This window comes from Carettochelys insculpta, chromosome 1 (assembly GCF_033958435.1).
Source record: "Carettochelys insculpta isolate YL-2023 chromosome 1, ASM3395843v1, whole genome shotgun sequence".
Taxonomy (NCBI): Eukaryota; Metazoa; Chordata; order Testudines; family Carettochelyidae; genus Carettochelys; species Carettochelys insculpta.
The window spans coordinates 235,858,955-235,881,500 of record NC_134137.1 but is presented as its reverse complement, the minus strand read 5'-3'; the positions used below and the strand labels follow the sequence as shown (position 1 = coordinate 235,881,500).

The 22,546-nt window shown below is 47.8% G+C and overlaps 1 protein-coding gene across 1 annotated transcript; it reads right to left on the bottom strand.

Annotated features, from left to right (window-relative positions):
- Nucleotides 1–221: 221 nt before the first annotated feature.
- Nucleotides 222–22,106, bottom strand: MFAP5 (microfibril associated protein 5). The gene is made up of 8 exons (XM_074983638.1): nt 21,553–22,106; nt 21,033–21,095; nt 17,359–17,400; nt 7,816–7,854; nt 7,427–7,462; nt 6,587–6,674; nt 6,055–6,128; nt 222–4,067 (listed from the first exon to the last, which is right to left on the bottom strand). Exons 1-8 carry the CDS (start codon nt 21,632–21,634, stop codon nt 3,946–3,948), a joined length of 546 nt encoding a protein of 181 aa, XP_074839739.1. The 5' UTR covers nt 21,635–22,106; the 3' UTR covers nt 222–3,945.
- Nucleotides 22,107–22,546: the final 440 nt, after the last annotated feature.

The window sequence follows — 22,546 nt, the reverse complement described above, 5'->3', positions numbered from 1 at the left end:
CCCATCCCGTATCCAACTGGCTAGTGGTACATTTTCATCTCTAAAGCAGGGTGGTTTCTTAACTAGAAATTATTTTCTCAGTGTGAAATCTTAGAAAGCAGATGAGTTATTCCACTCCTCAGTGGTCACAACAAATACGCTAGATAAATTCGCTAAGCACTTGGGAAAACAAATTCCCTGAAGAGATTATAAGACATTCTAGATAAAATACTGGCATGCTACAAGGCCGTGAGGTGCAGTTGTAAAGCTGTGTAGGAAGCCCAGGACTGGGAGTGCTGCACATCAGAATTGAGGGATGTCAGCAGACAAGCGCAGAGACCCCAAAAGTGGCACAGCAAGAGGTGCTGTGGGGCAGAGAAATGCTGAGCTACCTGGGCAGAGTTGTACTGGAGGCCCAGAACTGGCTGCAGGTTAGGGTGAAACAAAGTGAAAAGCAGAGACAAATAAGTCTGAACACAAGAGTTGCCGAGACAAATCAGAAATAACACTTTCTTTTAATGTTCTGGTGTGCATTATATAGACTATAATGTTTAGACAGTGTTTTCCCAGGGGAATTCCACTTACAATCTCTTCATGCAAGTGTGAGATTTAAGCAATAGCAAAGGTTTCTAATGAATTTCCCCAAACTGTGTGAACATGAGATTTAGATACACTGTACAGTAACTATATAATATATTTATATATCTATATACGTTTACATTCAACTTGATATTCAGGGAGGAGATGTGGGTTACTTCCATTCCCAAGAGCTCCTTTTAACTTCCTCCTATTCTTCTCCAATTGAAAAGACTCTTTCTAAAGCCCTGCTCCTGCACCATAGAAGTCAATGGGAATTTTGCCATTGACTTCAATAGGAGCAGGATCCTAACTTTAAGTCACCTCTCCCTGATGTAGCAAGCATCTACTTTCTATATAAACTCCTCCTTTACATAGGGAGAACACTGTCCCCTATGAAGCAAGTTTCTATTTATATAAAGTCTGCCCTCTGTATAGGAAAACTATGTCCCTGTAGTTCCCAGGGATGGGTAAATTCCCTGTCTACCTTGGAACTTGTTTCCCTAAATAGTGGGTCTGTAGAGAAAAAAATTCAACCCCTGCCTCTACACTGGGATGCCTTCCCCTACGTGAGATGTAACACAACTTCTCCCACTACAAACCAGACATTCATCTGATAGGAAGAGGCTTTTATGTAGGGCAACTTTGCCCATATATAGCAGAACTCCTGTATCTAGCCACCTCTGCCCCTTTATTATGCTCCTCTTACAAAGCAGAATTATGCCTGATACATCAGGAAGTGGGGAACCAAATGCCTTAGCACACTGTCCTTCCTTTATAGTTATATATAGTGCCCTATATACTTTTGTTAGAGACACTCGTCCCCACCCCTACCTGTAGAGAGATTAACTACCTAATTGAGTGGCCCCAGCTGACCCTGTTGCACAGTTAAGTTGCACTGCTGCAATGACTATGAGCCGTCTGTATTGAAACAGGGTGGCTTGCCCATTAGCTGGTGAGCCTGGGATAAACACAATCCTGACGACGCGATGGGCCTCGCCTGAGGGGAATCAGGTATTTCATTACGAAAGATGGTAGTAGGGCTCTTGTTGAGTGAGAGGGGAACAGCTGTGCCAGATGCGGCTGGGCTTATGATTTTGACTTTATAGTGGGGACTCAGTGGAGGACTATTTCAGTTATTTTGTGATGAAGGACTCAGAGGCTATGGCTAGATTGAAGAGAACTGTCGGCAAAAGATACACAAACTGTGCAAAATGTTTGTGTGTCTCCTGCCACCAGTTCTGTCGGGAGAGGTTTTCCTGACATTTGGCCTACCCACAGAGGGCCAAATGTCAGGAAAACCCCTCTGCTGACACCTCCCTTTTTCCTCATGAACCAAAGATGACTGGGATGGCAGACTTCTGTCAGGAGACCTCAGGGTTCCTGACAGAAGCCTGCAACCTAGACATGACCACAAATCTGTGTGAATTTTGTTTGACAGAAAGCCAGATGGGACGGGACTACACTACGGGATTGATCTACATTACGTAACTTCAGCTACATGAATAATGTAGCTGAAGTTGATGCCCTTAGACCTCCTTACGGCAGTGTGCTGACTGGAGATGCTCTTCTATCGAAGCCCCTGGCACTTCTCGTTGAGGTGGAGCACTGGAGTTGACGGGAGGGCATTGATACCAGCCTTCATAAAATAACCCCGCTTGATGGATCGCTGTCCTGTGGATGCAGTCTGCAGTGCAGACAGACCATGAGGAAGGAGTGGTGCTAGCCACAACAGAGACTGTTGAGGGGGCTTAAGGCACCTATAAAATAAAAGGGAAAGGGTGCCTGCGAAACAGCCCCCAGCCAGGGTGGAGTGCTGTATAAGTGTAAGTATGTTTCACACATATTCTCCCACCCTGCCCCAGACCACAATGGGACAACCCAGCGCTAGGGGAATGAAATCCCTTCCACGCGGCTGGCTTCTCTGTTTATGTGTGCCTACCCCTCTGGCCATAGCGCTTGCAGTCCCTTGCATCGTGCAGGGGGCACCGCCACAGAAGCAGCAGAAAATCCTGGGCCCCCAGCCTGTGCCCACCAGTTTGTTCTAACTCTTTTCCCACATGCCAGCCCAACACAGGCATTTCCTGCCTGCTGCGAGGGCTCCTGGAGCCGCTGGGGTAGATTAGGAATTCCACAGAAAATTTTACAGTGGTGTGACATCCTAGCTCATGTGTACAAACCTGGGTTAAACCAAAATTCCCCCATGTTACTCCCCAGACAAACCAGCTCTTTGCCTGAAAGACCCAAACATTCCATGTCCCGCAGGAGGAGGTACCAAGTTTGCAGCCCACCTCCGTGATGTGCCAATGCTTCAGCTTTACCCTGCCCCATCACAGGAGCTCAACTTGCCAGACTGACTCTGCCTGTAACTGACATTTGCTTGGACTTTTTGCAATGATACTTTCTCTGTGGGTGCCCTGGGTGTGGGACAGAACTGGGAGGAGCAGAGAAGGTAGGAGAGGAGGCAGACATCCTTGATAAGTCCTATGTTCGTATTGTGAAAAATAGATTGTCCTGCTAACTAAAGGTTCTTCAGTAGATACTTGTTCCTATAGCTGAAGCAGATGGCTTGTAACAAAGGGATTCAAAACTTCTTAGAGACGGTTACAATGGAACTACTGCCCATGCACAGTCTTAGATTGTCTCATCTTGGATTGTAGATGGGGGTTGTCTACAGGTTTAATTTGCAGTCCCTGACTCGTCTTTTCTCTGGCACTGCCAGGCACTGAGAGCAACGTAGAGATGGGGCATGGAGTCTCCAAGGGACTAGCATTAGCCTTCCAGGTAATAAACTTGTGTCTCAGTCCCCAGAGACTGGGATGTGATGCTCTAAGGACTTTTACTCTGATGCCCTGCAAGAAGCACAGATTTGATCCCTTCTTTTGGCCTCTTTTGAAAAGTCACTAGAGTGCTAGTCCGGAGGGTCCTAGACCACTGGGGGCTGGGAGATCTTAAGTGCTGGGCCCAGCAGCCTAGAATTTATTGAGTTGTATGGTATTGCAGGACGGTCAGCGTCCCTCCATCCAAGGAGTGCTGTGGTAACCCGGTCTGGCACTCTCTAAGGGTTTGTACACAGCAGGATACCTACATTCTGTCCCTACCTCATCTGTCTCTGGGGGGTGGCAGCAGGGGAATGGTGCGGTTATAAAAACTGCTGGGAAAGGGGCTGATCACAGCCTGTGAGATCAAGTATGGGATAAAAAATGAGCACCTTTTGGATAAGACAGCAGCCCCCTAGCAGAGAGGGGATCCCATGCACTGCAGCATCTGAGGGGGGTGGGGGGGAGCTGGTTTTCAGGAGGGCCAGTAGGGCTTGTCTTGGGTTGTAGATGGTGGGTTGGTAATGATTCTCCTCCTCCCTTTCCCCCTCACTCTCCTACTGTTTGTAGCTCACAGAGCATCAGGCTTATTCAGCTCCTTGTTCTTGGCCCACTGGCAAGGAGGGCCTCGGGGCTGACCGGAGCGGCGCATGCGTCGAGGGGGGAGGCCAGCCAGCTGGCGGCAGATCTCCTCTGGAGACAAAGAAGAGAGACATTGGATGGAGGATTAGAGCTTCATTCAAACTCAGTTCATTGCGTGAACAATTATCAATACAACCTTCACATTGTTCATATAAACTGGTGATGAACATTGATTTCAATATGACAGAGATTCAAATTTTGAAGCCTTCGGTCAGAATTTATTCTGGCCATTTGCAGGGACAATTCACACAGAAGTTACTGGGAATTTAGCCTGGACAAAGACTGGGCTGGATTCTGCTCTTATTTACACCAGTGTAAGTCAGAAGCTGCTCTCTTAAACTCAGAGGAATTGCACAAGATTTCCCATTTGCCTTTGAGAAAAGACTTGTCCAGGATTTGTAGAGTCTAACCTATTAATCAGGAAACAACATGAAAGTTCCAGGTGAAACCAAGATCTTTAAAACCCTTTGCTAGAACCTGCTTCAACTATTTCATTTTCTATGTAACTGATCCTTTCCCAGTGTTTCTACAGAGCTTTGTGGAACTTCAGGTCTGAATTTGTATGAGTAGTGTGCGTAAACAGGTCTTAGTCAAATCAGCAGATGGACCAGGCAACAGAGATTGGAAGTGAGAGGATCATTTTTCTGGGTGTATCTGGGTATAACTCACACTTCAGGCTTGTCTGTGTGTCAAGATGCTGCTCAAGCCAGTGGGATGCTAGTATGTATGCTAAGCTGCACTCTGGGATTTTATCTGCGCGGCTGCACATTACTGCATAGCTAGCTGATGCACTGGGTATACTGCCATGCTGTGGCCTGCCACGTAGACAAGCCCATCGGGTCAAATCCAGACCTGCTGTAAGTCAATGCAATGACAACTGTCTTAGGTGGAGCTACACCCTTTTACACCAGGGCTATGCCTGTCCCTTTAGCACTAATTTAAACACCGTATTATTGGCCGTGAATGCTAAAGTAAGCAGTTACATGCATGAAGTGCAGTATATACATTTACACGCTGCAGCTCATGTGTGCAAATGGCAGAATTAGGCTTGTCAGAGGGGTGGGCACCAGCCTCATTTGGGTCAGACTTAGCCCATCTCTGCAGGAGGAGGGAATGAATACAAAGTTCATATGATGGGGAGCATGTGAGGGCGAACAAGGCCAGCTGGGGGATTTAAGGGCAGGCTGAGCTCAGCCAGAAAGGAGACTGTGAGTGACTGCTCCATTAAAGAGATGAATGGCGGGAAAAGTTCTGTGGAGAGGGCCTAGGCTGAGTACCGCAGTACAGCAGCTTGGCGGGCCTGGGAGAGAGAACAAGGCCCTGCTAGCGGAAAGCCTCAGCAATGACAAGACTTTGAACTTTAATACGCCAGGCTCTCAAAAGGGGAGGGTCATGGAGTCTCACACTGTACAGGCTGGTTCACTGGGGAAATTGAAGCAGCAGCAGGTAGGTAGCACCCATCTTTCTAACTGCACAAAATGGACACTCTTGCCCTGCTCCCTGCCCCGCCTCTTCCCTGCAGCCCCACCTTCACTGGTCTGGAGCCAGGGATTGGGCTGTGGGAGGGGTTGAGGGCTCCAGTGCGGGACCAGAAATGAGAGGTTCAGAGTGCCTGCAGGAGAGGGCTTAGGGCTGAGGGCTGGGGAGTGTGATCTTGGGGAAATGGGCTCTGTTCATGGAGTAGTCTGTGTGCCTGCATGTGAGAGAGCCTGGAGGAAATACCTCCCCCGAGGAGAGAGGTAAAAGGCCCAGAAGTTTATAGTAGAGGTGGGTGCAGATTCTCCTATGATGCCACCTTTTAAGATGGTACAGCCACTCTTGTCAACAAGAAGGTACTGAGGGGAGCCCAAGGGGGCTGGAAGTTGAGCACCAACGTCTTTGAAGGGAAGCTGTTGTACCACTGCCCTGTCAACCACTCGTTCCCCCAGAGGGACATGTTACTCAGCAGGGCTTGTACAATTTCGCATATGACGAAAAGCACACCTTCCCCGCAGAGCTCTGCCCTGGTGTTCATCCACCCAGCCCAGTTATCACTCACCTTGCATGACTTCATCCTCCTTGCAGACCAAGCGAGAGCACACCTCTTTGTTTATTATGTATATGCGACGCACACTGCGGGGATGAATAGCACCAGAATCATGTCAAGGGTGGGAGAGAGATGGAGAGAGACTGAGATTCATGAGAACAAAAAGTAAGGGAGGCAATAATCATGTAAATAAGGAGACTGATCCTGAGTTCCTCTCAGTCCCTACTAAGGACTTGATGTCAATCAGGCATTTTGCCTGTGTGGGGACTTCAAGATTTGGTTCAATACACAAATGAAATAATAAGTAATAGCTCACAGAATATTTTACAACTTCAGAGAGTCACAAATAGATTACATATTGCACTGCATTAATAAAAACCCTAAATTACTCTCCTAGGATTCATTTCACCCTCTTCTCTTCCCTTGTAGGGATTAGAAAGTGGGATAGAACCCTCAGATCTCCATAGGGAACACACTTTCTGAGCTAGACATGCTCCTTGTGATAGTGACTTGGCTTTTCTCCTGGGGATTGCAGGCTTCTTACCTGGTAACACACAGGTATCTGATACATTGCTTCACTGGTTTGTGAACGGAGTATAGGCGAGTGCAAGGGAACTGCTCCTCACGGCATTCTGGAAACACACACAGGTGCAAATGAATGCTGGTGGTGGCTGTGCTGTGGATACGAGTTCACTAGGTACTGGACTGCAAGCCTCACTTTGTTTTGCTAAAGCCTCCAAACTGAACCTGGATTATACCCAGTGCTCAAGAGATGAAAGGTTCCACACCCCATTTCCTGACATCCTTGGGGTACTGTGACTGCTTACAGAAGAGAGACCATTGCAGAGGGGTCATAGTAAAAGATAAATGGGATGAAGAGAAAGCATTTCTGTTTCACAAAAGCAAGACAAAATGCAGTAAGTGTACTATAAATCTGTGCAGCCCACTGACACGGAATATTATGCAGAGGTTAGACTAAGTGGAACTTCATACAAATAATTTCATCAGCAATCTATTATTTAAAATACAGATTTATAAATGATATAAAGCCTCATACTCAACCACTCTTCTAGTGGGGTCATGAAGAAACTGCCCCAGGTGCCAATTATTCCATAACTGTCCAGAATGGGGTTACCTGAACATAGGAACGGCCATTCTGGGTCAGATCCATGGTCTGTCTAACCCAGTACCCTGTCTTCTGACAATGACCAGTTCATGCATCTCCCTCTGAAGCATCTAGTACTGCCCAAATGGATCTGGTCAGGTCAGGTCTAATCCCACCTGGCAATTTGCACGTTCCTACTAACCTGTGCCTGGATAGGAAATGGTGCCCTAAAGGTGAAAGCTCCACGTCCCATACTTTGAATCTCCAAACTAAGCATACCTGGTATCTCTGTTGGTTTTACACTGTGAGCCGGAACTAGAAAACAAAAGATTTGTGAATTGTGGATTATTTGCTATGCTTCCAAATAGGCAGTAAATAACCCTTGAGTGTAAAGGAAAGACCTGAGGGAATGTCTTACCCAAGGGACAGCAGCTCCTTTAACAAAGCAGTAGCCTTTGCCCCATAAATGCCTTGTGGAACCCCAGAGATGGGGCAGAAGGAAGCTTGCATCCCGTCTAATAGTGAAGCTCCTCCACACCCTTGATGGAACCCTGCCTTGGGATGTCAGCCTTAGATACCCATTCAGAGACCAGCCGGAAGGGAGATCAGGTTAATGTCTCCTTCAAAAGACAGTGCCTCATTTGTATTAGTATAGCGGTGGTACACACCTTGTTCATCTGCTCCTGTGTCTTCAGTATCAGCCAGACCTGTTGACAAAAACCAAGTGTGTAAAGAAAAGGAATTTCTGGTGAATTACGGCTGGCGTTAGGGGCAGTGGAGATAGTGGGACTCTGCGGCTACATCTACACTATGAGATAAATTCGAATTTAAGGCAGTTACCACGTGACTGTCTTGACTGTAAATATCATTAGCTTGATTTATGGAGCACTAATATTGATATTAAAATACTGTCGGAACCGGCCGGGTGTAGCCTCACTTTCAAATTTAAAAGTTTGATTAAAGGCCAGCGGGGAAGCGTCACGTTTTGAAATTGAATGTATTAGCATCCAGAGGTGCCCCGTATGTAACCCACAATGTCCCTCACTGCTCCACTCTGGCCGCTGCTGTCCAGAGCTACGTCTACACGTGAAGCCTACATCGAAGTAGCTTATTTCGATGTAGCGACATCGAAATAGGGTATTTCGAAGAATAATGTCTACACGTCCTCCAGGGCCGGCAACGTCGACGTTCAACTTCGACGTTGCGCGGCACCACATCGAAATAGGCGCTGTGAGGGAACGTCTACACGCCACAGTAGCACACATCGAAATAAGGGTGCCAGGCACAGCTGCAGACAGGGTCACAGGGCGGACTCGACAGCAAGCCACTCCCTTAAAGGGCCCCTCCCAGACACACTTGCATTAAACAACACAAGATACACAGAGCCGACAACTGGTTGCAGACCCTGTGCCTGCAGCATGGATCCCCAGCTGCCGCAGCAGCAGCCAGAAGCCCTGGGCTAAGGGCTGCTGCACATGGTGACCATAGAGACCTGCAGGGGCTGGAGAGAGAGCTTCTCTCAACCCCTCAGCTGATGGCCACCATGGCGGACCCCGCTATTTCGATGTTGCGGGACGCGGATCGTCTACACGTGCCCTACGTCGATGTTCAACTTCGAAGTAGGGCGCTATTCCCATCCCCTCATGGGGTTAGCGGCTTCGACATCTCACCGCCTAACGTCGATGTTAACATCAAAATAGCGCCCAACACGTGTAGCCGTGACGGGCGCTATTTCGAAGTTAGTGCCGCTACTTCGAAGTAGCGTGCACGTGTAGACACGGCTCAGGTGTGCAGGAATTAGGTAACAGGAAGACCATGAATTTCAACGCGAGACCAGGAAGCCTGTAGCTGTGGGCTCATGTTTGTATGAGCGCCTGAGAAGCCACACAAGCAAATCCACAGACTTCTCAGCTGCTGTACCAGCCCTGGCCAACAACCCCCAAATTAGGGTGAGGGCTCTTAAGCCTGTTAACCGAACTCCACACAGATTCTTCCATGCCTCAATGGGCCCAGCCCCAGACCCCAGTCAATATATGCTTGGATCTTATCTAAACAATACACTCACCAATTCTTTAGATCTAAATATCTAAACATTTATTAATAAAAAAGAAAGAACAGGATTAGAGAGAAGAATTGTTAAAGCAATACTTCACATACATCAGTCATAACTAATGAAGCAAACCAGCAATATTATTTGCTGATTTTTGTAACCTGAAAGTTCATTTCAGGTTACAAAGTTTCCGTTATCAAAGCATTGTAGATCTGGCCTCTTGGCACATGGACCCATGAAGACCAAAAGACAAAGGATCCAAGATGGACACTTCTGAGTCCACAGCGTGGCTCTCTCTTCTCTTGCGTTCTTTTGCTGTCCAGGGACAAAGCTCTTTCTTCTTCCCATAGGCCCTTGAGTGTCCACCTCCACCTGACTCAGGTGGACTGCTGTGGCAAACGACTACTGGATGAATCCCAGCAGAGACAGTCTCAAATTTCTGATATGGACCTCTTCCTTTGCCTCACCCCAGGTCACTTGACCAGTGGGCAGCATCCCATTGACATGTCCTAAGCATCTGGAATGTGGATTCAGCATCTGAGCATCTGGTTTCCACCCTATTGTTCAGCCCAATATCCTGGCTGGGGCTGAGTTCCCACCTCCTATTATGAAGGTTAGCACTGAAACATTTTCTAGCACAGCTACATAGCTAAAATCTATAACTTTACCTACAGACATGATACAGACTGTAAGTAGCGTACATAGATTCAGAGCATGATTAGCTTTCATTAGACACCTCACACGTCTGCCCCCCAGCACAATATTTGGGGCCAATAGCCACACTGGGCATTAAAATAGCTTCTAGACCCAATACAAAAATCCAGTCACATGACACCCTCCCCTCAGAAAGTCTCTTTTTTCAAAAACTTGACTATCAGCTCTTTCTTCAAGCTTTTCTTTGTCTCTCTCTTATTTTCAGGGATCAGATGCAATCAAGGGAGGGGGGAGAGTCAATGGATGGCCAGTTGAGAAGACACACACCTGCCGATTTTTTATAAAATCCTCAATAATTCAGTTACAGAAGAAACAGCAACGAAGGGTCCTGTGGCACCTTATAGACGAACAGAAAAGTTTTGAGCATGAGCTTTCGTGAGCACAGACCCACTTCATCAGATGCTGGTCTTGGAAAGCTGCAGGGCCAGGTATAAATAAGCCAGAGCAAGGGTGGGGATAACAAGATGAGCTCTGTCAGGAAGGGTGAGGCTTACTACCAGCAGTTGATCTGGAGGTGTGAACACCGAGGGAGGGGAAGCTGCTTTTGTATTTAGCCAGCCATTCACAGTCTTTGTTGAAGCCTGAGCTGAGGGCGTCGAATGTGCAGATGAATTGTAGCTCAGCAATTTCTCTTTGGAGTCTGGTCCTGAAATTGTTTTGCTGCAGGATAGCTACTTTTAAGTCTGCTACTGTGTGGCCTGGGAGATTGAAGTGCTCTCCTATGGGTTTTTGTACATTGCCATTTCTGATATCTGATTTGTGTGCGTTTATTCTTTTACGTAGAGACTGTCCAGTTTGTCCGATGTATATAGCAGAGGGGCATTGCTGGCACATGATGGCATAAATTATATTGGTAGATGTGCAGCTGAATGAACCCACGATGGTGTGGCTGATCTGGTTAGGTCCTGTAATGGTGCTCCTGGTGTAGATATGTGGGCAGAGCTGGCAACGAGGTTTGTTGCATGGACGGGTCCCTGAGTTAGAGTGACTGTGGTGCGGTGTATAGTTGCTGGTTAGATCCAGACTAACACGGCTACCCCTCCCATACTTTACAGAAGAAAGAGACTTCTGTTATCTTTGCCATCTCTGTGGATGCCCTAAGTTTCCTTCCTTCTGACTGGAAAAATGGACGTTTGCTTACCATGGGAGGGGAATGAGGGCGATGCAGCGTGGGAAGATGATGTCAGATACCAGCGAACGTGCCCAGAATGGTACGAGGCTGAAGGACCTGTGGGATAGGCTTTCACAATGCACTGCTGCAACAGTACATGTTTGCCGATTGACTGTGGCAGCAGTAAGTCAACTTTGTGAGAAGCATGTGGGGAGATGAGGATAGTCAAATTTGAATTTATAAAATCCAGCATTATGAAATCGATATTAATGAATTCAAATTTATCTTGTACTATAGACATAGCCTGAGTATGAGGTGAAGTGGGATTTCAAGTAGCTATACACCTGGGCATAGGGATCAGCAGGAAAAGGAAGAGTAGTCCCTCTAGTGTCAAAAGGATAAACTTAAAGTCATTATCAAAACAAAAAGCAGTGAAGTAGCACTTTGAAGTCTAGCAAAATAGTTTATTAGGTGAGCTCTTGTGGGACAGACCCACTTCTTCAGACCATAGCCAGACCAGAACAAACTCAATATTTAAGACTTAATATTTAATATTTAATATAATATAAATATTGAGTCTGTTCTGGTCTGGCTATGGTCTGAAGAAGTGGGTCTGTCCCACGCAAGCTCACCTAATAAACTATTTTGCTAGTCTTTAAAGTGCTACTTCACTGCTTTTTGTTTTGATAGTGTATCGACTAGCACGGCTTCCTCTCTGTTTTATTAAAGTCATTAGTGACAGGTTCTGCATAAGGCTCAGCTGAAAAAAGAGAAAAATGTTCTGAAAGTTCCAGTTTGAGTTTTTGAGCCTCCTCTCAGTTCTGCCAGTGCCCCTCAGTCCTGCCCTTCAGCCCCCTTCTATTCCAGCCCTGGGCTCTCCTCACGGCTCTGCTAGTGCCCCTCAGCCCTGCCCTGCAGCCCCTCTGCTATTCCAGCCCTGGGCTCCCCTCACAGCTCTGCCAGTGCCCCTCAGCCCTGCCCTGCAGCCCCTCTGCTGTTCCAGCCCTGGGCTCCCCACATGGCTCTGCCAGTGCCCCTCAGCCCTGCCCTGCAGCCCCTCTGCTATTCCAGCCCTGGGCTCCCCCCACAGCTCTGCCAGTGCCCCTCAGCCCTGCCCTGCAGCCCCTCTGCTATTCCAGCCCTGGGCTCCCCTCACAGCTCTGCCAGTGCCCCTCAGCCCTGCCCTGCAGCCCCTCTGCTATTCCAGCCCTGAAACATGTATGTTAGATTACATATGATGAGCACTAAAAGAACTACATTTAGATCCAATAATAGTCCATCCAATTGAGTCCTTATGCCCCATTTGAACCTAATTTATTAATGGTGAAAAGCTGAACCCTAAATTTCCCTCCAGAACTGCCTCACAACTAATTCGCACCCAGCACCTTCTAGCTATCCGCTGTTCTCACTGCGGCTATGTCTACAATACAAGCTAGGGCTGCAATTCCCAGCTCGTGTGCACATATTCAAGCTCAATCCTAGTGCAGCTGCAGTAGTATAGGCAGCAACATGCTGGTAGGGGCTAGGCATGCTGAGTGTGTACCCATGGGTTTCTGGTGTGTTTGTGCTTGGCACAACTAAGCTTTGCTGTCTCTGCCTGTGCTACCACAGCTACACCACTGCCTACTCCAGCACTTGCTTTCGTTGAGCTCACGTGTACACGTACATAAGCCTGTGATCACACACCTGGCTTGGAGCGCAGACAGCCTGACTTCCAGCCTTTCTGTAGCACGTCTGACGTGCTCCTTGCCGTACTATCTAGGTGGCACAAACACTGCTGCATTTGTAAACAGCGATGTGCTGGGGCGCAAGTGATTTTTTTTCTCTTTTGTAACTGGTGTGACTGTTGCCAGGTCTATGACCTGCTTGTCATGCCTAGAGGTGCTGGGGCTCACCCCAGCACAAATCGAGCACTGAGTGTGGGTGGATAATCACAGCCAGAAACTGTTAGTTTCCAGCCTGCTCTTCATTAGGCTGTTGTATCATTAGTATTGGTGTTAACGGTGGGCTTTTCACTATGACCGTGCTGTAAGTTTTCTTCGGTTCCAGGACCTTAGGAAATGATGTGGGGGAAGAAGGTGGCCCCAAGGTGATGAGGGAAGGACTCTTCCTGACCTTCTTTGAATAGTATCGGGGGGGTAGTCAAGTCAGTCTGTATCTTCCAGAACAACAAGAAGTCCTGTGGCACCTTAGAGACTAACCGATATTTTGGAGCGTGAGCTTTCGTGGGCAGAGACCCGCTTCGTCAGACGCATGTATCTGATGAAGCAGGTCTTTGCCCCCAACAGCTTATGCTCCAAAATGTCGGTTAGTCTATAAGGTGCCACAGGACACCTTGTTGTCTCCTTTGAATAGGCAGTCCAGAGCCAGGGCCCTGCTGTCATGGCTTTTCCCGGTTTACACTCAGGCTTAATTAACCACTGTGGGCGTAGGGGTTGTCAGCTTTCTAACTGCACAAAACACAACACTCCTGTCTCCCCTATTCCCAAGGCTCAGCCTCCAGCTCAGTCTATCCTCCTCCCTCTATCCCTCACCGTTACTTGCTCTCTGCCACCTTCACTCACTTCCACTGAGCTGGGGCACAGGGTTGGCGTACGGTACAGGGAACCAGATGGGGACACGGGCTCCAGGGAGGGGTCAGAAGAGAGGGGCTGGGCTGGGCCAGGGAGCTAGGGGGTGGGAGAAGAGGCTGCAGAGTCTGGGGTTGGGCCAGGGATGTGGGGTTTGGGTGCAGGAGGGGGCTCAGGGGTACGGCAGTGGGTTGGGTGCAAGAGTGTGAGTGAGGTGCAGGCTCTGGGAGGGGGCTCAGGGCTGGATCTGGGATGCAAGCTTATGGAGGAAGTTAGGGCGCAGGGTGGGCTGCAGGGTCCCGGAGGGAGTTTGGGAGCAGGTGGGGGCTCAGGGCTGTGGCAGGGGGGTGGAGTGTGGTGTCGGGGAGGGTGTTAGGGTTCAGGAGGGGGTTCTGACCTGGGCCAGAGGGTTGGGATGTGGGAGGGGGATTGTGGCATGGGCTCCAGCTGCGAGGTGCTTACCTCAGGCAGCTCACAGAAGCAGTTGGCATGTTTGGTCTCTGGGCGGAGGGACTAGGGAGCTCTGTGTGCTGCCCGGACCCACAGGTGCCACCCTGAAGCTCCCAGTGATCACTATTCTTGGCCAGTGGGAGCTGCAGAGCCAGTGCTGAGGGCGGGGGCAGTGCTCAGGTCTTCCCTGATCATCGCTCTGCCTAGGGGCTACTGCGTCATACTGGCCATTTCTGGGAATTGTGAGGAGCTGGGGCAGGGATGGAGCTGGCCTTAGCCCTGCTACACCACTGACTGGACTCTTAACAGCCTGGTCAGCAGTGCTGCCTGGAGCCACCAGGGACCCTTTCAACCAGGAATACCAGTGGAAAACTGGACACCTGGTAACCCAAAGTGGACTAGATGATAATAGTTGCCATGATGGACCCGTAAGATAATGTGAGACTGTCTAGTAAATATACGCAGTCCTCCTCTGCCCACATATGTCCAACCCTCCTGGGACTTGGGCCTCTCACCGGCCAGCCTAGGCTCTCATAGCAATGTACTTTGTGTGCAGAACCTGAATTGCTACTAATCTTGCTCTGGCCACACGTCTTGGAGGAGAGGCCTCCATACATCCCCCAACCAGGGCGCTGCTTTTGCTGCCTCCATTATCTTAGGATTGGCTAGAGTCTACATCGGGGGATAGTCCTAAAGAAATTAATATTTGCACCTCTGTTTCCTTCTTCTCCCTTCACCACCCTTACATCCCGCTTATTACTAGTCCTCCCCATTTTCCACACCTCTGTCCCTGGGGGTACCCTAAAATGGCCACTGTCAGCAAACATACATGTAAGCTGAGTCACAGTGCTGCTCAGATGTGTCAGTGAATATTTCCACATACTCTTCTATTGCACAGGAAATCTCTCCTACAGCCACCACAGCTGCTTTACATTTCACTGCTTCTTATGATGCACCCACCCCAGAGTATCAAGAGGTTAATGCAAGTACAATGCAAGTATAAAGCAGCCATTTCCCATAGACCAGGAAGCCTCCCCCCAGCCTAGCCTCCCTGTGCAGAGAGAACCCCAGCATGGTAGGGAACTCCAGGGTTGTATTGTAAAGGATGCTGGAAAAGCAGAGGTGGGTCATCAACAAACCCCAAATATAAGCCTCTACTGAACTCTGGATCCGAATTTCTCAGCTCTGGCCCATTTTGGGTGGCCAGGCTGGAGAGAGAGACTTCAGCCACAAAGAGCTGCCCTGCCCTGGTTCTTGCAGCACTCACCTTTGAGATGTACAGTTGGGGAGTTGAAATGGGTGGAACCTAGCCCCTATTGCAGACGGGTGTACAGCAGAGCAAGAGCAGTGTGGGTGTAAAGTGCTTCCCCAGCTTGTGCCCTATGGCCACATTCTGCAACGACCACAGCTCCCAAGATGACTGTGAGGGTAGCCTGTGTAGTGGGAGTGGAGCTGGGAGGTGATTAAGAGATGGCTGGTTAAGGGAAGGTCCTGCCTCTGAGAGGGGAGGTATGTCATGTGGCATCTTGCATTTTCAGAGTACTGTGCAAACATTAACTCATTTACCCTCCCATGGCTCCTTGGATGTGGGTAACTAGCATAATCTCATTTTACAGATAGGAAAACTGAGGCACATTGAGATAATGTGACTTGCCCAAAACTACACAGTGGGTTAGTGGTAAAGCCAGGAACAGAATCCTGGCCTCCTGACCTAATGTCCAGTTCTCAACCCTGGACCATGCTCCCCTTCCTGCCAAGTTCCTTGTCCACACTTGGGCACCACTAAAGAAGCAGAAAGTAGTCTCGGAGGGGTAGCTGTGTTAGTCTGTAGAGTCACAAATTACAAGCAGTCCTGTGGCACCTTAGGGACCAACAAATGTATTAGATCATGAGCTTTCATGGGCGAAACCCCCTTCCTAATTTCCCACTGTTAGAGAGTGACTCAGAATTAAGGTCTCAGATCCCAGGATCTTCCTTGTCTCTCATGATCCTGTGCTGTAAAGCATCAATTCACAAACAATCCCTGTGCATACAAAGAAATACATGCACTCAGAACCATAATAAATATAATGAAATCATGAAACCTCTAATGTGCTCTGCAGATCGGTACATACAGAGCTGATTTACTCAACACTGAAACACAGTCACGTCTCTGGTTCTGCTCCACCTCTTGCTCTGCATGACTACACATTGTATGTATATTGGAATTCCTTCCTCCCCAACATCTTAAGATCTAGTCTTTTTCCATCTGTCCACTCATCTAGAGTTCTCACCTCCAATGCTGACATCTCTAGATTCCCTGATACCCATCCAACCCCTCTCCAGTCCATTCAAAACCCAGCTGCAAAGGGCTTTGCTTGTCATTTTCATGGCATCAGTCCCCCTTCAGGTTCATGTCTTCATCTTTAGAGATCCTTCAGAATTCTACCTCTGCCATTTTATGTGGATTTTTCCCTTACTGCATTGCCTCCCTGTACTTTGCCAGCAATGCCAGCCTGAGCCATCCATTTTAGGTGCTCCTCCCTCAGACATGTTTGAGCTTTCTTCCATGCTACTCTCTCCGCATGGAATGCCCCTTCTACAGCTACTCCAAAAAGCCATTACCCTGTTTGCCTTAAAATTTGAGAACCACCTTTATCAAGGATGCTTCTAGTAAATTGCAGCATAGTACTGACTGGGGAGTTTCTGGGGATTGATGAGATGAATTTGTTTGTATATGTGTGTACATATGCATACAAATACACATACAAACACCTATATATACGTACAAATATATGCATATGACTCAAAATGGGCTAAATGTGCACCCAGTTAGTCTTAGCCTCATTCTGTCTTCTCCAGTCCCTCGTCTTGGCTTAAATTATATTGAAAGTTGTTTGGGGCAGGGACTGTCTCTTACTCTGTGCGTGAATACATGTAGTGCAATGGGCTGTCGATCCCAAATGGGGACGGTGAGTACTAGCGCAATACAAAGTATAAAAACTGCCATGTCTGGGGTGGAACATGACAGCTCTTTAACATCTCAGAACTGCACTACACAACAGCTGAGGCTAGGAAATGAAGAACTGAATAGCAGAGAGATAGAATATGATTATTCAGGACTTCCCTGCACAAAGTCCCAACCCATTTTTAACAGCCTTGAATGACGGCTGTGCATATTTTAGGCCACACACAAAGGAGAATGCCCCCAAAATCTTAATACCTCCTTGCACCATTCTACAGCATAGGAATTAGCACCTTGGTTTTCTTTCAGCCCTGTATACATTCATGTACACACACACACACACACACACATGCAGTGGACAGCAAGACTTACCTGTAGGGGCTTCTTGACAATTGATCACAGGTAGAAACCAGTCTGCAAGATAAAGCAAGAGAGGGGAGAGTGGGAAAAGGACAAAAGGAGGGATTTCCATAAAGTGGAGTCTATAACATTATAATTAATAAAAATACTGTCAGGAACTATCTAATGTATGTACAGAAGATCATGGCCCTCCACTGGACTTAAAGTATCTAGTTCTAACCACACTGCTACCATACATTGCTCCACAGACACAGTGGTAACAGCTGATGAGTTGAAAGGAGACACAGATTTGTTCCTAGACTTTGCCTTTCTGCAGCACCATTTGCAGCCTGTGTTGCATTTTACAAACATTAGTATATTTAGCTTCACCATCCTCCTCTGAGGTAGGGTAAGTATCACTCTACCTATTATATAAAAAAGGAAACTGAGGCACTGAGAGCTTAATCAAGATCACGGAGCTAATCACTGGCACAGTAAGGAAGGCAGGTCTCCTCATGCCCAGACAACAACTCTAATCACCATAATAAGTAAGAATGAATTCTTGAAGAACCTAATGTACTTTGCAGCTTGGTATGTACAAAGCTGATTTATTCAACACAAACACAGTCAGGTCTCTGGTTCTTCCCCACCTCTTGCTCTGCATGACCACACAATGTAAGTATATATTGGAATTCCTTCCTCCACAACACCTTAAGATCTAGTCTTTTTCCATGTGACCACTCAGCTAGAGTTCTCATCCCCAATCTCTCCCCTCTGTTATGGCACACCACACGTTCCCTGACCATAGGCTGGAAGATCATATACGTTCAGCTATACTATAATGTGAAAAAGAGACAGACAGAGCAATTGAGGTCACCTGTAGAGCCAGTGTGACGGAGGAAACTGAGATATACTGTTCGCTTTCAAATTGCCAATGGCAAGAAAGCTGCTTCTTCAAACAGCTAGAAGTAGGAAAATATTTTCCGCTAAACAAGGAAGGAGGAAAACATCTGCATAACTGTGGTAGGAAAAGAAAGCAGTGCTAGGAAAAGGCTGGTGATAAAGGATAGTGCCAAGCAAATTAGAACTAGGACTGATATATGAACTACCCACGGGGTAGTATACCCTCTTGGCTCCGTTAAACTATGCTCCTGTATACTAAGTCCTTGAGCTTTCTGCTCTCATTCCACCAAAGTCATCCCTGAGGTCACTGGGAGCTTTGTATGAGCAAGAGCTACAGAATCAAGCACCATTTATTTACCTCTTATTTCAATAGCAGTGACTTTTATCCTGCATGGAGAGAACTGGGCCCACAGGCTTAATCCAGATCTACCACATTTCAAGAGTTGTACTCAGCACCCTCTATATCCTGTCCCAGCAGAGTCCCCAGCAATGGCTGTGCAGCTGGCCACCTTCACTTATCACTGGTCCAGGAAGTGCCAGGCAATACACATATCATCCAGGTATGGGAACCCACTGTTTTTCAAAGCTGTTCCTACTCTGGCCCACCTCTTAATGATAACATGCAAAGCAGGAAAAATGGGGATGTGTCCTCTTTATTTCCTTTTGATGAAGAAGGAAGGTTTGAAATGCTGAACTTTTTTAAAAAGTCTGCTTATTTTCTGCATTAGCAATTCACTTCTTCTCTATTCTTCCCAGCCACCACAGAAGACTTCAAGACAACTAGAAAATTGGCATGATTATAAATTCCATCAGCTAGGTGGGAGAAGGATTTCCTATCAGGCTGTTTAATTTGTTTGATAGTACTAATGTCTATTTAATTCAAACTCCTAATGAACACTTAGGAGGAAAGCACTCATTGTTAAAAATGCATCACTCTTGTCCCCTAGGAGGGTGAAAAAGCACCACTCCTGATCTAGATCTGCAATTAGCCATTCAACAATACAAACAGACACCAACCTGGACATTCCTGACATTTCTAAGGCTTGTCTATGCTTCAAATGTTTCAATGACTCTTGCTACAATGGCACTACTGTAAAGCTTCAGCATAAACATTGCCTAATGGGGATAGCAGGGGTTATGCCATTGGCTTATGTAATGCATATCTTTGAGAAGTGGTAGCTAGACCAGTGGAAGAATTCTTCTGTAGCTCTAGTGCTGCCCACAGAAGGGATTAGGTCAGCTTAACTATGCCACCTGCGGTGTGGCTTTTTCATACCCCATGTGCAATGTAGCTGAGGCCACCTAACTTTTTAGTGTAGATCTAGCCTGAGGGGGGAAAAGTGAAAAGAAAATGAGGAAAAAACCCTTTTAACTCACATTTCTGCATCAGAAAACACCAAAAAGGACACAATCTCTTTATTTTTTCACTTTGCAGGTCACCCTTGTGATCAAGATTGTGCCACAGCTGCCTCTCCTCCCGGCTCTGCAAGTTGCCAACTCACATCTGCTTATGGAGAAAAGTACTAGTAGGAACAGAAACATGGAAGATCCAAGCAGCCACTGAATAATGGGGATGTCCCACTCTGGAGCCAACCATTTCAACACGGGCTCATCTCTAATGGTGGGAGAATGGAATGAACGTGCTTTAATGGGGAGGATGCAGCTATATCCCGTATTCAATACCTATCCCCTGGTTCTCTCTTTCTCTGGGTTCAGCCCTCTCTATCCATTCAGATATTCATTGTTCCATCCATTGTTCTCTTCTCCGCTCTTTCCAGTTTGGTGCCATCTTCTCTGATTTTAGTGTCATCTGGAAACTTAACCCCACCTGAATTTATGCTAAAGAAATGCAAAGTATAGACAGACATGAAGCAGCAGGCAAAGAGAAGCTTGGAATCCTGATCTTAACTGGCAGCAGTGCTTTCTTTGTGCCGGTACTTGCTGGTACTGAGTACTGGAACCTCAGCAGCCCCAGCCTTGCGATTGACAGTGGACAGGGGCAGGGAGCCAGGTGAGCACCATTTCTTCTTTTTTTTTTTTCCTTCAGAAAAAGCACTGCCTGGTAAGAAAAGCCTCTGGAAAGCCCAAAAGGCCTGGGATGAGAAACAACCAGCAGGAAGTATCAGTCCTCGAAGACTGACAGCTGTTTTTCACCACTGTGCCAGAGCCAGGTCCATGGAGCCAATTAGAAGTACTCTGCAAACTAGGTCTGAAACAGCCCCCCAGGCAGTGTCTGGCGGGGGAGGGGTTCCAACTACATGCTGCCACCTATCAGATCCCTCTGAGAATACATCAAGCTACCTACAGAGTATACACTACAGCTATACCCTTTTCTAAACTTTGCTCCAAAGCCACCTTTCCCATACGTGTATGGCATGCCTGTGCAACTCATTGACTCCAAGGGGCCACTCTGGATTTGCACCAGCGTGAAAGGAGGCTGATAATATTTAGAGGACCTGTTCACGGACTCCTTCCCCTCTGCACGGTCATTTCTGCCTGTTTCCATGCATCCCACCAGCCATACAGAACTAGGGGAAGAGTGTGCATACATCTATTTCCCCTCTGCTTGTGCTTCTGTTCATGTGGCTGAGGAGAAAGGGAACATATGGGCACTGATCACTGCTCCTCAAACTTCCCTCCAGCATCGTCTCCTGCACCCCCCATCTCCACCTTTTTCCTTCTGTGCGACTCTCTGTTTCTGTGAATGCCTTTCTCCTCTTCTCAGTGACGAGCGATCCCAAACCTCAGAAGGGGCAGAAAGCAGGAGAGAGCCCTGATGTGGCCTCTCTGGGGCGGTGACTCACCAGCTGGGAAGACGGAGAGAGCTATGATGCACAGCAGTGTGTGGGCGCCAAAAGTCATCATCCCTGCAAAGTGAAAAAGAGAGGTCAGATGGCAGTCTGGCACAAGCCCCACCTGGGACAGGAAGACCTTCCCCCTGGGGCCAGACGTGTTCACCCACTGATTGCAAATCCTCCTCCCAGACACACTCCTTTTCCCTCTCCCTCCCTCCATCTCCCTCCTGCTCTGTCACTGCCTTTCTCCAGCTCCTTCCCCGTACATACCCAATCAGCATCCTGTCTGCTTCTTTCTTTCTCCTTCCACCCTCCCCACCTCACAAATCATTGTCTTTCTCCCTCCATTCATTCTCTCTCCCAGTCACCCCCAGCATCCATCCACTCCCCTCTTCTTTCTCACCTGTTTGCTCATGTTATTACCTAGAATCCTTAGAAAACCTTCCCAACCTGATCCCCTCCTCCCACTTCTCTCTGGAACTTATTTTGTGGGGCTGCTGGGGAAAGAGAGAGAATCCCCTTCACTCACTGTTGTCCATGATCTCCACTCTCTTCGGCTGCAGACGCTGTCTCTTCCCCCTTTGGCTGGTCCCCTGCTTTGGCTGGAGCATAACACACACACACACAGCCACTCCCAGAAAACGTTCCACTTTTGGTCGTTTTCTAAATACAATTTGAAGAAAAAAACCAGAGAGAAGTAGCAGGATTTGGTGTTATAATGCGGATGGAATGAAAGGGAGGGGAGCGATGAGAAGCAGCCCACACCCTCATTCCAGTTTATTATGATCCAAAGAGAGCCAGCTCCTCCTGTTCCCTCTGGATGGGCGAGCGCCAGAGATGGATTCCCAGTCTCTACATCATACACGTGTGTCCTGTTTCACTCTGCTGTCCAGTGCAAAATCTCCCTCTACCTCGTCTCCGTTCTCTTCTCTCCTCTGTCATACTGGTTTTTCCTCACTGAGCCGCTTGCTTTTACCCCATTTAGGGGATGGCTCCGTTAGCAAATTCCCAGCAGTGGAGCTGCAGCCATGCAAGGGCGCCTCTGTAAGCTCTGTCGTGTAACTGCTTTAAGCCAATAGGAGAGCGCTCCCCCCTCAGCTTAATGTTTCAGGCCCCACGAGCAGTGCTAGAATGTCTCTCCTGCTGACATAATGCTGTCTGACACAGAGCCTTAGGTTGGGTAAATGATGTCACTCGGCAGAGTGTATCATATCACATATCTCATAGAGCTGGAAGGGACCTTGAGAGGTCATCAAGTCCAGTCCCCTGCCATCATGGGAGGAACTATCACCATTCCTGCAGATTTTTTTTTTAAATTAAATCTAACCTGCCCCAGACCCTTGGAAGGCCCTCTCAAGGACTGATCTCCCAACCCTGGGTTTACAAGGCCAATACTCTAACCACCTTTTTCACACCACTGAACCACATGAAGTTATATTGCAGTAAATGTAGCCATAGCCTTAGTCTCTGTCTCCATCTTCCCACTATTCTCTCTGCCTTGCAGCACTGCCAGGACTCATCTG